The 15791-nt window shown below is 36.6% G+C and overlaps 1 protein-coding gene across 9 annotated transcripts in view; it reads left to right on the top strand.

Moving 5' to 3' along the window:
- The window catches only part of PCLO (piccolo presynaptic cytomatrix protein), a 322564-nt gene that overhangs the window by 213212 nt on the left and 93561 nt on the right, over positions 1-15791 (top strand). For all 9 annotated transcript variants that reach the window (XM_084786068.1, XM_084786071.1, XM_084786069.1 and 6 more), the window contains exon 10: positions 4948-5073. In XM_084786068.1, coding sequence (XP_084642194.1) covers positions 4948-5073 — 126 coding nt within the window. The remainder of the gene's footprint in view (positions 1-4947; positions 5074-15791) is intronic.

Genomic DNA, 15791 nt, shown 5'->3' on the forward strand with positions numbered 1-15791 from the left:
TTTTTCAGGACCCAGGCAGAATGTAGCCAGATTTTTTTTTTAATGCTGATAAAGTTCTTGTTCTCCACTATGACTTTAGGAACTGGGCCATAACGGTTCACTTAATTCTCAGCACTACACAACTTCCAAGCTGCTACAAAAATATCCCACTAATCTGTATCCACTTCACTCAACAGTTTTCCAATCCAATTTCCCAACTCTCCCACAAAAACATTTCAGTATTATAAGAGCCACACAGTCAAATTTATCACAGAAGCATCCTGCTCCAGGTACAAATACCTGTGTCTGTTTCCTTTATTTTTATAATAAAACATCTAGACCACAAGTAACTTAGGTAATGATTGAGATTATGTTGACTTGTATTTCCAGTGTGATAGAGTCCAGTATGAACAGGATGGCATGGCACCGGTCAAAAAAGGCATGGAAAAATGACTGATTGCATTTTTATCACCAGAGAATATTTATCATGCAGAGAAATAACAGAAGAGGAGTTTCAATCTGTAGTATAAAAATAGTCTGGACACCTGAGTTTTATTTATATACTTATGTGAGTCAGCAACTTTAGAACTTCTGTGAATATATCAGTCTCTCAATTTATCACCCAAAAATGTGGCTCCTGGGAAATTTTATTACCAGGCCTTTATGCATGTACTCATTTACACTTAAAGATTGTCAAACTAAACCACCTAAATAGTCATCTGTTTACTTATTAATTTAATATATCTATACAAATGTCATGTTGTAATTGAATGGTAAAACCTATCATTTCAAAAAATATGCATTTCCATTCTGACTATATTTCACAGATACATGAGCATGTCCTAGAAATTACACTGACAACATCATAATCAATCCAAATCACTTAACCCATTCTAAATTTATCTGTGCACAATAACATGTGGGCTACGTAAGCAATGAATGTTTCTTTTCAGCCTTCACTGACAGTCTGGCTCTCAAATTATTTGTTATCATTGTTGTTTTCATATCTTAGTAATTTCTCCTTTTGATGATCTCATGGATATTTCTCCCTTCACCTTCAACAACTGAGTAGAGAAATGTGGGCATGATACTTTCAGAATGATTCCTTAAAGCCCAAAACTAGGTAGAAAATTCACAACTATGTCTTTCACATGGATTAAGAGTATGGACTCTACTCCTTTCTGTATATGTCAGCAAAGCTTTATTTCTTCACATATAAGAAGGAAAAAAGGGTTTCTTCCTGCTCCTTTGCTTCAAGGTCTAATGAGACCATGCAGTTTCAAAGGCATGTGCTATGAATCAGTTAAAAGATTCATATATTATTTTCAACATTATTAACATTGATGCTTTAGTCTCACTTGGGAAGACATCAGCTGAAGTACATGTGTATTCTTTATTAAGTGCCATTGTGTAAATGGTAGGTGATCGCTGCTTCTGTTGTTCCAGAACCCCATCATTGTGGAAATGAGCCTGTTACAAAGGTCAGAAGATTATTTTTCATAGCTCATTTTCCTTTTCATTCCCATTCTCTAACATTGGTTGCTCGCTGCCTTCTAAGTCCTATAAATATTAATATTCTGCAAGATTTGATAACAAGATAATATTTAGCACATGGTCATGCAGAGAAGGCTAAAAATACAGCTTTTATTCTCATATTAGTGGTTTCTTATTACTGCATAACAAACTGAGTAATATTTGAAGCAATATACATTAACTGTGCCAACATTTTCCTGGTTTAAATGGGCAGCGTACTTATGACCTTGCAAGTCTATACTCCATGCTTTGTTCCTCTCTAAATATGGGATGCTTCTTCCAACCTCAAGCAAGAGAATTGTGAAAGTTAGCTCCTTAAGGTTGTAGGTCTGAATTCTAGTTCATCCACATGGCTGTCAAGAAGGACCACTCTTGTCATCTAGAAAGTGTACTCAGTCCTGTGCCACATGTCCCTCACTCAGGGCCTCTCATAGAAACAGCTTACACTGGAAGTCCTGCAGGACTGTCATCCAGGATTGCTAAGATTTTTCTGCTGGTGGATAGCCTGGGTCCCACATCCTGAGGGCTGCTTGCCTCTGTATGATTACTGGGGACCTTGAGAGCAAAGGTCCCAAGGGCTTGTTTCTCACTCAGGGGCAACTGCAATGCTTTAGGGTGAGGCCAGTCAACTGGGGACTAGGCCACATTCCCAGTCTCACCAGGGGAGAGGGGTCAGCACCAAGCCAGCAGTCCCACCATTGCTGCCTAGATCCCTGGGCATCTAGTGCCAATCCTCCCAGGAATAAATGGAGTCTCCAATGGTCATGGTGGCGCCATGATGAGCAAGCGAGCACCAAAGTGAGCACCTCCAGCAAGCCAGCAAACCTTTATTTATTAGAGTCTTTCTGCTTCTGGGTTAACTCACTCATTATGATCATTTCTAGCTCAATCCATTTGTCCACAAATTTTGGGAATTCCTTGTTTTTAATAGCTGAGTAGTACTCCATAGTGTATATGTACCACAGTTTCTTTATACATTCTTCTACTGAGGGACACTTAGGCTGTTTCCATGTTCTGGCTGTTATAAATAAGGCTGCAATGAACATGGTTGAGCAAATTTTCTTGTTGTGTGCTGGAGCATCCTCTCGGTATATTCCAAGGAGTGGAATAGCTGAGTCTTGAGGAAGCCCTATTCCCAGTTTTCTGAGAAAGCGCCAGATAGCTTTCCAAAGTGGCTGTACTAGTTTGCATTCCCACCAGCAATGAAGGAGTGTTCCTCTCTCTCCCCACATCCTCGCCAGCATGTGGTGTCACTTGAATTTTGGAGAAAGTTCTCTTTGTTGCTGAGAAAAGGAAATTTCTTTTGTGTTTGGGTGAAGGAGGACACCAGGTGCCACAAGTTGTCATCTTCACATGATTACCATAGCTTACACACACACACACACACACACACACACACACCACAGATGCATGTCTGCACACAAAATAAATAGATGCAAAAAGCTGGAAAGTTGCTAATATAAATATTATATATCAATGACCCTTTAGTTCCAGTAACTTTAGTCCAAAATTATTATATTTTTCAATTAAACAAGACTTACATTGACATCATGCTTCCTATATTTGAAGAGGGATATTTGGTTTTATGGAAATGTAATATATGATATTTAAAGACCAACATTTATTTCCAAAAGCTATATGAACTAGTTTCATGATATACCAGTAGAGTAAAAACATCCTATTTTTTCTAAGACCTTTTACTTTCCTACTATATGTTATTAAAGGAACCTTTAATATTTTATGAAATTTTTAACAATTTTAAAAACATAATTAGTATATTGGTAAATGTGGACCATATCAATTGATTGGCAATTGGTTAATGCTATTTTCTTCATCTTCTACCTTTGATTGATACGTATCTAAAGTGTTATTGTAGATTCTACCCTGATAACTTCTTAACATCTAAATTCCTATGACTCACTTGCTTTTCCCCAGATTTAGTTGAATTTTTACATACTAGATTATTTCAACTATTGCTATTATGTTAAATTTGTTGCATAGCATAATTACCCTTATAAGAAATAATTGTGAGCCATACACCACGGGGCAGAAAATTTCTAGGTGTGGCACTAGAAAGAACTAGGGCCTTGCTTCCCATGAATCAATAATAACAGGACATTTAGAAACAGATAGCTAGTCTTGTTTATGTTGAGATTTGATAGTTAGAATATATATCCTGGTGAAAAAGCAGAAAGATGGACAGAAGGGATGGAGGGAAAGAGAGAGGAACAGAGGACAGAAGAGAAATGGAGAAAACAAGAGGAGATAAAATAAAGGAGAAAACAAGAGAAGACGGGAGGGGTAAAGGAGGAAGACTGGAGGGGAAGGAGGGGACAGGAGGAGGAAGAAAAGAGGAAAGAGACAGGAAGAAATAAGGAAGGAAGAGGAGGAAGAAAGGAGAGTAGTAGGGAAGGAAGGTAATCTATAATTATCACAGGAACTAGAAGGTGATACTCTATTTAATATGTATTTGTTTAAAGGTGACAAAAATGTGATAATCCAGTATAATTAGTTGTGTAACAAACACAGGAATTGTACAGATGCTAGCTGCAGCAATATTTTGAAGAATAAAATGAGGAAAAACATGATTTTGAGATTTTTAAAAACCTTTGGGAATAGTACTTCTGATATCATATTTAATAAAAATTGCTAAGTTAATACATAGTTGTATCTTCATTAGAGATTAAGAGTTCTTGTATTACAATTTTCTGGAACACCCTTGACATTTGTCCAAAAGCATCCTTGGCACTACATGTACTCACTTGTATTTAGATTATTAGAAACAGTACACCAACTGAAATTGTGAAAGTTCATGTCTATCAGAATTGTTTGTCATAATTACTCTCTATTTTCTTTTCAAGTAGGTAATTATAGATCAATCTGATGATAGAATAAAGAACTAGGACTAAGTTATTCATAACCAGGAACAATAATCTTGTGGCCCAAGCACTGCACAGTTAGGAGTTAAGGTTGAGTAATCATAAGTTGTAGCCTTATTATCACTTGAAGTCATTTTGATCTTGGAATTATATTCGTCTGGCTTACAATAGCCATGACTATTGTTCTGAAAGTAAATTGTTCTTCATTTTAAAGGTAAATTGTTTACTTTGGAGCTTTTCAGAGCATATGAATTTTTTTAAATATATCTGGCTGAATGTGAGGTCATTTACCATTTGAGTAAATATAACTAACCTTGAGAAAGCATTTAATGACAATTTAATAATTGTGTATTATACTTAAGCCCCAAAAACTTTATTTTTTATTATCTATTTTTGGAATCAGAATCACATATTTTTATGATTGATATCCAGTTTCTACTCTGAGTGTTTTGCTACATTTACTTCTGGGTATCTAATCCACTTTTTATGTAACCTATTTGTGATAAGAGTTTCCTTCTTGAAATATTACTAACATTTTGCTAACTTTTTAAAACAGGTAATGGCCTTGGAATTAGAATTGTTGGTGGTAAAGAAATCCCAGGACATAGTGGAGAAATTGGGGCCTATATTGCTAAGATTCTTCCTGGTGGAAGTGCGGAACATACAGGGAAACTTGTAGAAGGTAAGAATTAAAATTTTCATAACAAAATATAAGGAATGTACTCATATTAAGTGTTTTCATTTGAATGTAAGTTAATATGCAAATTTGTTTACATTTTTATCAGAAAATGTTGTAATTAATGTGGTAAAATTTTGGCATAACGATGTTAGTATGTGTTATGATATAATAGAAAATGGATCCACAAATAGGATAAGTTTACTTTAATTTGTATTGCTCTTTTTAGCAATTGGCTAGTTGCTGGAGACTTTATTGAAAAACAAAATTTGTCAAGATTTTTTGATGGACAAATTTTTAAAAACTTTAATGATCTGGCTGAATATTTTATTTTTTTAAAGAAGTAGCCATGAAAATTTTAAACAAAACTCATTAGAAGCTAAGGTCAGGTAACTAGCTACAGATGGCTCACAGGTCAATTCCATCTGCCACCTGCTCTTGGCAGCAATATGTGTTGGAACACAGCCAGGATTTCCAACTTTGACTGGAGCACACATGCCTTCCTGCGGTAATAGCAGCAACACAGATCACAGGGTCAGTGACATCTAAATATTCCCTTCACTTCACAAGGTTGCCAACATCTGGATGTGGTTCTGTTTACTTTAAGATAGCATTAACTTCACTGAGAGTTTTTTAAAATAATAATCTTTATAGATCTTGCAATGAACCAAACATGTGTTCCATTGTCTATATACAATAAATTTTATGAATGGGTGCTCAAAATACATCATGGTAATTTTCATTTTTTTCTCTGAGATAATGTGACTGTTCTGTTTACAAATTCTATCGTCTATAAATGGAGAAAACCTGAGCTATATGTATATATACCTCATATGTATATATATGTTTATATACATATAGCTCATGAGCTTCAGGCAATATCATTTGAAGTGGAAATTTGCTTATTACAAAAATATTTGTAACTTTTCTATTTTATTCTAAATAAAGTAATTGTTAAGAAGTGTTCTGTTTTCACTTCTTGGTTCAAATTTTGCATATTGTGACTTGCAATCTTTACTCTAAAACTGATTCACCGTCATTGTAAGTGAAATGTATTGGAACTCACATACAAGGGCCTTAGGTATTTTGATAAGTTATTATTATAGATTTTACACAGTCTATGCACAGTACTTTTATCAAAGTGTGTGCTTAGGCAAATCCAGCTTCTTGAATCAGCCTGTGTATCTCCCTTCCCAACTTCAAGTTCAAACATTTCACAGCATGTCTCTCAATAAGTTGTGGTAAGATTATCTAATAGGTAAAGAGGCAAATGCAGTAAATTCAGGATATCCCTCCCATTTTGTAGGCATATATGCTTCTAGAACGCCAGTTATCTCTCATCTATCTACCTCTCATCTATCTATCTATCTATTTATCTATCTATAATCTATCTATCTATTGTATGTGTGTTTGTGTGTGTGTTTGGTTTGTCTCATGTAATATTGTAATTCATACATTGTATCTTGTACATAAGCATAAAGTTTAGAGACTATGCCAAGGTCTTAAAAATTGTAGAATGGTTGTGTTACAACTTTGCTTTTTATTATTTGTGTAAAGCATTACCCTAATACAGCATATAGCACTAAAACTTCTGTTCTCATACAATGTTAAAATATTTTTATTCCCATTTATTTAAAGCAGTGTGGGTAATATTTCACAGCTTTTTTCAAATTTAATTGTTTTCTAAGGAAACAATTTATGTATAAATAGTTGAGTCAGTAAGTAGTAGATGACATATTTTGATTATGTATGTATATTTATATAATTGAATTTCTCTACCTAAGGAAAACTAAGAATTTTTCATCTCTTTTAAATTTCAGCTGTCTGTACTTCTGAATATCAAAATATATACTGTGATGTTTTCTAGAATTGATATTGTCCTGCAGGTGTGATGAGTGGCAATTTGTCCACAATATACTTTTTAGACTGTAGTTTTTCACTTCTAATCACAAAGTCATTATTGAAAAAGGTTTGACCAGGTCTAATGTCCAGTGTTTGTCCACCTCTCCTGTTACTTTCCAGGAGAATCAGGGCATGAAGTATGATCATGTTTAGACCACTCAATGATAATGACTCTGTTCTTGTTGTCTCTTGAGAATCCAAAACTATTTTCTGGTTACCTCTTGTTCTTTCCTTATCTTAGTTGCACATTCACAACATATAACAAATGAAGTAGATTTTTCTAGTTAGCACAAATTAATGCCAATTTGAAGGACGTGTTAGTTGTCAAATAACAAAGGAAGTGCTGGTATTTTACCTAAGCTCAGATTGTGACCTTTTATTTAAAACACTTGATTCAATCTTCTCTTGAGATCCCATTCAAAACAAAGTATTTTATTTTGTTTAATAACAGGTGAATGTTATATTCCAGAATGGTAAGATTGGCAAAAATTGTTACTGCAAAATTATTATCAACCTAGGTTTGAAATAATCCCAATATTAACTTCTGTGCAATTTTCCATGTGTCAGAATTTTCTAAGTTTATCTACTAGTTTTTGATCAGTTAACAATCGTCTTTAAAAACTTAGCAAATCAGATACTAAAGAGACCATAAACTCTTCTAAATTTAAAGTCTATCTCTCAGTAGCATTTAGAAAATCATCCTGAACAAATACTGAGCAGAAAATAGTCTGACTTTTATTATTCTTTCTTGTAATTTCTGAGGATTATGCTTTGTTGTAGATTTAATTACAAATCAAAAAATATTTTAAAGATTGCTATTCTGCTATTTTCCTTAGAATAAAAATTCTAACAGTTGTTTTAGCCCATCAGTATTGAGGTTTGAAATGGTCAATGAGGTTAGAGTTCTGGCTAGTGTAAAATTTAATTTTTATTACTATTTCTTTGGATAATTTATAGATATAGAAGTACATTAACATATGTTGGTGATGTTTATTTAGAACTTCCCACTATCTTTTAGAATCTTTATAGAAAGCTCAATAACTTTTTAAAACTTGTATTACATCACAACTACTGTGACCCTGGTGGAGGTACAGAGGTCCATTCCTGCACTGCCTGCTGTCCCCCGGGTGAGATCTCGGATAAAAATGGGTTTCTTTGGGGGATAAAATGCACAGGCTGAATCACTTGGAGGGCAAGGCTCCCCACACCTGTCTTGATGGGGCCTGGAGCTGACCCCGGGGCCCGTTTCCCTGAAATGGCCTCCCTTGCCTATCGGTCTTAGAGTGACACTCATTTCCCCAACAATACCCTCATTGGCAACAAGGACATAAACCTAGCTTCGTATGATCAACTCTATCTCGAGCTTGTCCAGTCTCCCTTTGAGTACATTCTCTCTTGAAGTGTCCTGTCTGGCCACATCTGAAACATGTTTTCAGCCAGACTCCCCCAAAAGGTGACCATCCCCGAACAGCAGAAGCTATTACTTTCCTCATTACGTGAGTAGTATCTATACTCCGGTAAATTTTCAGATAGTCATTCACACTTTTATATTTATAAGGCCTAAGGGCTTCCTGGCAATACTTATTAGCATTTTCAAAGGCCAATTGTTTAATAATATGCATGGCTCCTTCTACGTCTCCAAAAATCCTTCCTGCCAAGTGCATAAGGCGATCAACAAATTCCTAGAAGGGCTCCGAGGGTCCCTGAACCACGTTAGACAGCTGCTCTCCTGCCCCCTTATTAGGCAAGAACTTCCAAGCCCTCGTGGTGCAAGTTGCAATTTGTGCATACACAGCTGGGTCATATTGTATCTGGGCACTAAGTTCAGTACATGAACCCACGCCTGCTAGCATATCCATGTTCCTCTGTGGAACTCCAGCCGCTGCATTACGTGCAGTGGTCGGAATACGCTGTCCTCTTTTTTTTCTTTTAAATGTATTCATATTATATCTCTATGGTTATCCCATCCCTTGTTTCTTCCCATTCCTCCCTCCCTCCCATTTTCCCTTACTCCCCTCCCCTATGACTGGGACTGAGGGGGACTTCCTTCCCCTTTATATGCTCATAGGGTATGACTTTCACACGTACTCTGGTGCCTCATATTTGACCACGTCCTCTGGATGGGGAGACCTGGTGGCACTCAGAGGAAGGATAGCAGGCTACCAAGAGGAGACTTGAATACACTGTTTTTAATAGTCACTGCGCCAGAGCAAATAATCACTCCCACTGAGGACTGCTCTACACATTCGTTGCCAATCACTAGGTGTTAAAAATCGTCCTGTGAAGGATTCAAAAACGGCAATCGTAAAAGGGGCATGTGGACCACAAGCCACAACTGCCTCCTTAAGCTGTTTTATGTCTTTAAACTGGAGGGCTTTCATGCTGTCTCTTCATTTGCCCTGGGTTAGTTGAGTAAGGCACTTCAACTACTGGAAAGACTACTCCCCGAGAGGGAGCAGAAGGCTCTGCCAAAGATAATTGATTTTGGTAATCTGGGTTATATGGCGGGGGTCCGCTCTCCTCTAGTTTCTTTTTCTTTGACCTTACACTCCATCAACTTCTTCTTTAGGGCCCATATTTCAGAGGTTAAAGTTGCTCCTTCCTCCTCAGAAGTAGAAGAAGATACATCAGAGGCAACCTCAGACGGGACCAAAGATTTTAAAGATTGCTCCTCCTGCAGTTCATTCAGGGCAAGTTCCATACTTCCTAGCAGCTCTCTTATTTTCTCATCTTCATTCCTAAACACATCTCTAACGAGACGCCATAATGAAAAGGTAGCGATAGAAACACTGTTGCACCCTTCGTTTTGTGAAATCCTCTTGAAATCAGACTTCACTTGATCCCAATCTTGGATACTTAGCTCTCCTGATACCATGAACCAAGGACTACCCGATTCTATTGTTTTTATAAAATCTTTAACAGGCTTATGCTTAATCCCGGTGCCTTGATCCTCTAACAATCTCACTAGTTGATCCACCAGAACCATGGAAGAACACATGGTACCCATTTCCAATACGCCCGTTTCCTACCTCCATGAGGCACTGGCCACTTCCCCAGGCGATCCATCAGTTTCCTCCCTTCTTTCCCTGATCTCGGTGAGACCTCCACTTGGCGTGTGGGCCACCGTGATACCGAGTCAAGAGCGAGGGACTGTGGATTTAACACACAATGAGAAGGCGGGTCCTTTGTGCTAAGAGAGCAGCAGCAGGGGCAGCTTTTATTCAGTGTCCAAAGATCCTTTTTATCTTTGGATAAACAGGCATGCCACTTGCAGGTGAAATCCCTTAAGAGGTGATTGCACATAGGAGGGAAAGTCCCAAGGAGGGGAGGAGTGCCTTCTCAGCGCAGTAAACATGACTAGCTAACCAACATAAGCACAGACATGGAAGCTGTTAAAAACAGGACGTGAAATAGCAAGACAGGCAGGCAGCCCAGTCGGGCCTGGTTCCCACACCGATTTGTTGGCTCTGTTGGTCTTCTTGTAGAGCTCCTGTCCTCTCTGGGTCCTTCTATCACTCTTCCACAAGCCTCCATGCCCTCTGCCCAAAGTTTGGCTGTGGGACTCAGCTTCTGCTTCAATTCCCTGCTGGGTGGAGTCTGTCAGAGGACCTCTCTGTTAAGCTCCTATTCGTTTTCTTCTCTTTAACTTCTTCTAGTGTCTATCCTACTTGCCCTTCTGAATGAGAATTCAGCATCCTCCCTAGGATCTTTAAAATGCTTCTCAGGCATTTGACATTCCTCTTTTGAGAATTCTGTGAAGACCTGTATTCCATTGGTTAATTAGATTATTTGTTTTTTTTTTTTTAATATCTGGGATGTGTGTGTGTGTGTGTGTGTGTGTGTGTGTGTGTGTGTGTGTGTGTGTGTTCTGTATATTTTGGATCCTATTCCTCTATCAGATATGGAGTTGGTAAAAATCTTTTTCCATTCTATCTGCTGTCATTTTGTCTTATTGATGATATCCTGATTTGCAGAAACGTCTCAGTTTTGTGAGGTCCCATTTATTAATTGCCTATTTTAGTGACTGTGTTATCAGTGTTCTGTTTAGAAAGTTGTCTCCTGTGCCAGTGCATTTCAAGGATATTGCTCACTTTCTCTTCTATCATATTTAGTGTATTTGGTGTTATGTTGAGGTCTTTGATCCACTTGGACTTCAGTTTTGTGCAGAGTGATAAATGTTCATCTATTTGTACTCTTCTATGTGCAAACATCCGGATAGAGCAGTACCATTTGTAGAAGACGCTTTCTTTTTTCCATTGTATATTTCTGGTTTCTTTATCAAAATTCAAGTGTCTATAGGTGTGTGGATTTATGTCTGGGTCTTTGATTTGATTCCATTGGCCAACATGTTTGTTTATGCCAATATCATCTGGTTTTTATTACTATAGCTCTGTAGTACAAATTGAAATCAGGGATAGTGATACCTCCAGAAGTTCATTTATTGCTCATGATTTTTTAAAAAGTTATCCTGGGCTTTTGTTTTTCAATATGAAGTTGAGAATTTTCCTTCAAGGTCTGTCAACAGTTGTGTTCGAATATTGATGGAGGAAGCAGAGAATCTACTGATTGCTTTAGGTCGGATGGCCAATTTTACTGTGTTAATGGTACTAATCCTTTAATATGGGAAATCTTTCCATCTTCCAGCATCTTATTTAATTTATTTTTTGAAAAACTTGAAGTTTTTATTATATAAGTCTTTCATTTGTTTGGATAGAGTTACCATAAGATATTTTATATTATTTGAGGTTGTTGTGAAATGTGTTGTTTCCCTGACTTCCTTCCTATATTTGTATATAGGAGGCCTACTGATTTTTGGAAGTTAATTTTGTGTCTACCTACTTTGATGATGTAGAACGTAGAAGTTTCCCAATAGAAGTTTTAGTGCAACTTAAGTATACTATAATATCATCTTCAAATAGCAATACTTTGACTTCTTTCTTTTTAATGTGTATCCCATTGATCTCTTTCAGTTGAATTACTGCTTTAGCTAGAACATCAAGTACTATATCAACAGATATAAAGAGTGTGGACAGCTTGGTCTTGTTCCTGATGTTAGTGGAATTTCTTTTACTTTCTGTCTGTTTAATTTGATGTTGTCTATAGGCTTACTGTAAATTTTCTTTATTATGCTTAGGTATGTCCCTTGTATTCCTAATCTCTCCAGCACTCTTATCATAAGAGGTGTTTGATTTTGTCAAAAGCTTTTTTGGCATCTAAGGGCAAGACCAGGTGCTTTTTTTCCAGTCCATTTATACGATAGATTTCATTTGCTTATTTTCATATATTGATCGATCCCTGCATCTCTGGGATGAAGTCTACTGACCATGGTAGATGATCTTTGTGATGTGTTCTTGAATTCAGTTTACAAAGATTTTATTGACTACTTTAGTATCTGTGTTCATAAGGGAAATTGGTCCGTAATACTCTTTCTTTATTGAATATCTATGTGATTTGCTTATTAGGGTAACCATGGCCCCATAAAAATAAATTGGACAATGTTCCTTCTGTTTCCATTTTGTGGATTAATTCAAGAAGTACTGGTGATAACTCTTCTTTTAAGGTCTGGTAAAGCCATATGGCCCCTGGGCTTTGTGTGTGTGAGTGTGTGTGTGTGTGTGTGTGTGTGTGTGTGTGTGTGTGTAAGACTTTTAATAACTACTTCTATTTCAGTAGTAGTTATAATTCTGTTTTCGTTCCTTATCTGGCCTAGATTTAACTTTGTTATATTGGATGAACTTCTTTAACCAATATATCCATTTCTTCTATATCTTCAATGCCTGAGACTATCTCTTCCATATCCTGTTAGTGAAGCTTGCCTTTGTAGTTCCTTTTTAAATTCCCAAATTTTCATTTCAAGAATCCTCTCAGTTTGTGTTTTCTTTATTCTATTTTCATTTTCAGGTCTTGAAGAGTTTTATTCATCTCCTTCAACTCTTTGTATATTCTTGGATTTCTTTAAAGGATTTAGCCATGTGTTCCCCAAGTTGTTTTATGTTTATCTGGGTTTCTTTAAGGGATTTGTTCATTTCCTGTTTATGGACCTCTGTTATCTTTGGGTTTTAATATATTTTTCTTGTGTGTCAGCTGTATTGAAATATTCAGGGCATGATGCAGATAGCTTAGCTCTAGTGGAGATATATTGCCCTGGCTGTTAATAATTGTGTTCTTATGCTGGTGTCTATGCATCTGGGCTTGAGATGAATACAGGACTAGGTGCTGATTACAGGTTTTTTTTTTCTTTGTTGGGTGGATCTTTTGCTGTTTGGTTTCTGTTTCTTCTCTGGATTTTCGGAGAGTGCATTGGCTGTCTGTTGCTTCTTGTACTGACCTGCTTGGATTCTGTATTCACACGGAATGACTGCTGGTGTGGGAGACAGGCTTTCTGGCAGACATGTCCTGTGTTTGAGCAGAAGGTGGATGCTTGAGTTGGTGACTGAGATTCAGCCATGGAGTGGGGGTAGGAGGATCCTGTGTGGTCCACAGGAAATTTGGACCTAGAGTAAGGAGGGATGCAGCTGGAGATCCGTTGCAATGCTATGGATGAGACTAAGGGATTAGATCTGGGATAACAGAGTCGTATTTTTAGTTTTAATAAGTGGCTTTATAAGCATATGCCAAGCAAAAGGTAAAAGAATAAATGCCAAGTAGCAGATAGAATAATTTCATAAATTTAGCATTGAAAACCTCCAGTAGAGAAAATTAGTGAAGGAAAATAGAGAAATCAAAAAAGGGTAATCATCAAATTACAGGGCTTACAAACTCCCAACAAAAAGGTAGTGAGGAAGTCACTTAAAGACAACAAGCTGCCGAATCCCATGGAGAGTCCTATTTCCCAGGCAGTGCAGGCAGGGTCTTCCCTCTGGTGAGACTTCCAAGTAAAAGAACAAATAACAGCAGACAAAAATAAACACACCAAATGAAATGCTCACATCCAGAAGAAACCAACTGGGAGAAGCCAAGGGGCTTAGCTGGAGCTCCCATCTCTGCAAATCCCATGGCTTCCAACTTCCTTCCCTTTCCCACAGCACGCACTTCCACATTATAAGCTAAATAGTCTAAACCTCTGTGTGAAATTCTTTACCTTCTTGCTGTTTCAAGTGCTTTGTGCTCCTTGTCACATTTGGGATGGGCAAGTAACTCACCCTCAGATGAAAGGCATCAGAGACACTTTGGCACAAACTTGTTTGAATAGGAAAAAGAAGATAGGGCTCAGCCCTGCTCCCAGAGCCAGCTTACCAGTGAGTACATACAATCTATGACAGTTTATCAATATAATATGCATTATACACTATACCAAGCAAACCAAGTATATTTTAAATTTTTCTCAAAAAATATTTCTATTATACTTTCTTAGTCTAATAGATGTGTACATGAACTTAATTAACAATCAAGCTAGTTGGCACATACTTGACCTTACATGTCACTTCTTTATTGGTGAGGAAATTTAAGGTTTACTCATGGCAAATGTCACATACACAGTAGAATATTACCAACCACACTCACTGCGAATTCTAGTTTCCAAAATCCACTTATCCTATAATTGAGAATTCCAACACATTGACGACCACTTCAAACCACTTATCCTATAATTGAGAATTCCAACACATTGACGACCACCTCAAACCACTTATCCTATAATTGAGAATTCCAACACATTGACGACCACCTCCCACTTCCCTTGCTCTCCCTTACAATGTCCATTCTCCTTCTGCTTTTGTTTTATTATCAGAATGTTATAAACTTCCATTTAATGCTAGCTGAAGATTGATTACAAGATTCTGCATCAAAACTGCCTTTTCAATTACACATCTCCTCCTGCCTCATTCAGGTAGGATTGTAAAATCATATCTCAGAAATTGTTGCAACATTCTGTGCATTTAATCTACCAAATAATATTATGAAACAAAATTTGCACTTTCTTATGAGTATACTCAGTGGTGATGATATTGCCACCTGTTCAATAGTACCTATGTTTATTAGAAGGCCATATTACTGAAGGAAAGTGATCATATTCTGTGTTGAAATCAATTATATAAGTAGTAGAGTACATTTAATGGCATTAAAAAGAAATAGTTTAGAATATATGAATATTAAAAAGGATTAAAGACATACCTAAAGTTAGAGTCCTTAATGATTCAACCTGGACACTTAAAATGGAAGAGGTAACCATTTGGATGTTTCAGCACTTCTTTTAACTTCCGTTGTCCATTCAGTTAACTAGTCATCTCTGAATAATTTGTATACTTTTTATTTAGTCGGCTGATATTAATTGGACATGACATTATTCAGATGTGATAGTTTTAATATGCTAATATCATTTAATTAGAAAGTCATTAGAAACATCCTTCCTAGGCATATTAACAGAATCAACTTATAAGTTCAATTATGAAATGTTTCTACTTTTCTGAAATGAAATTTTCTTAAAATGAGATAGTGCCATTATGAATATTATATTATTTCCTGGAGACCAATCAAATTATACTAACATGGACAATATCTTCTTCTGATTTATTCCCTCAGTTTCTGATTTTATCTTATTCTAATAAATCGCAGTAATCTAAGATTATAGATTATAGTAATAAATTAGCTTTGCCATGTGTATCAATCTTTCCAGGAAATACTGGACCATGATAGTGAATTGTTTTAGTAATCATTAGGAATTATAAAAAAAAATCCTATCATTATAATCTCAAGGTTGGCACACAATTCATAGGAAATTTTATTCCCTTATCTTCTCTGTGTTTGAAAGCATGGGTTTTCAATATTGCTACTAACGTATACAAAAAAGCACACAACTTTGTTTCCTTCCTGTGCCATCATGT

This window comes from Acomys minous (assembly GCF_964271855.1).
Source record: "Acomys minous genome assembly, chromosome: 6".
Classification (NCBI taxonomy): Eukaryota; Metazoa; Chordata; class Mammalia; order Rodentia; family Muridae; genus Acomys; species Acomys minous.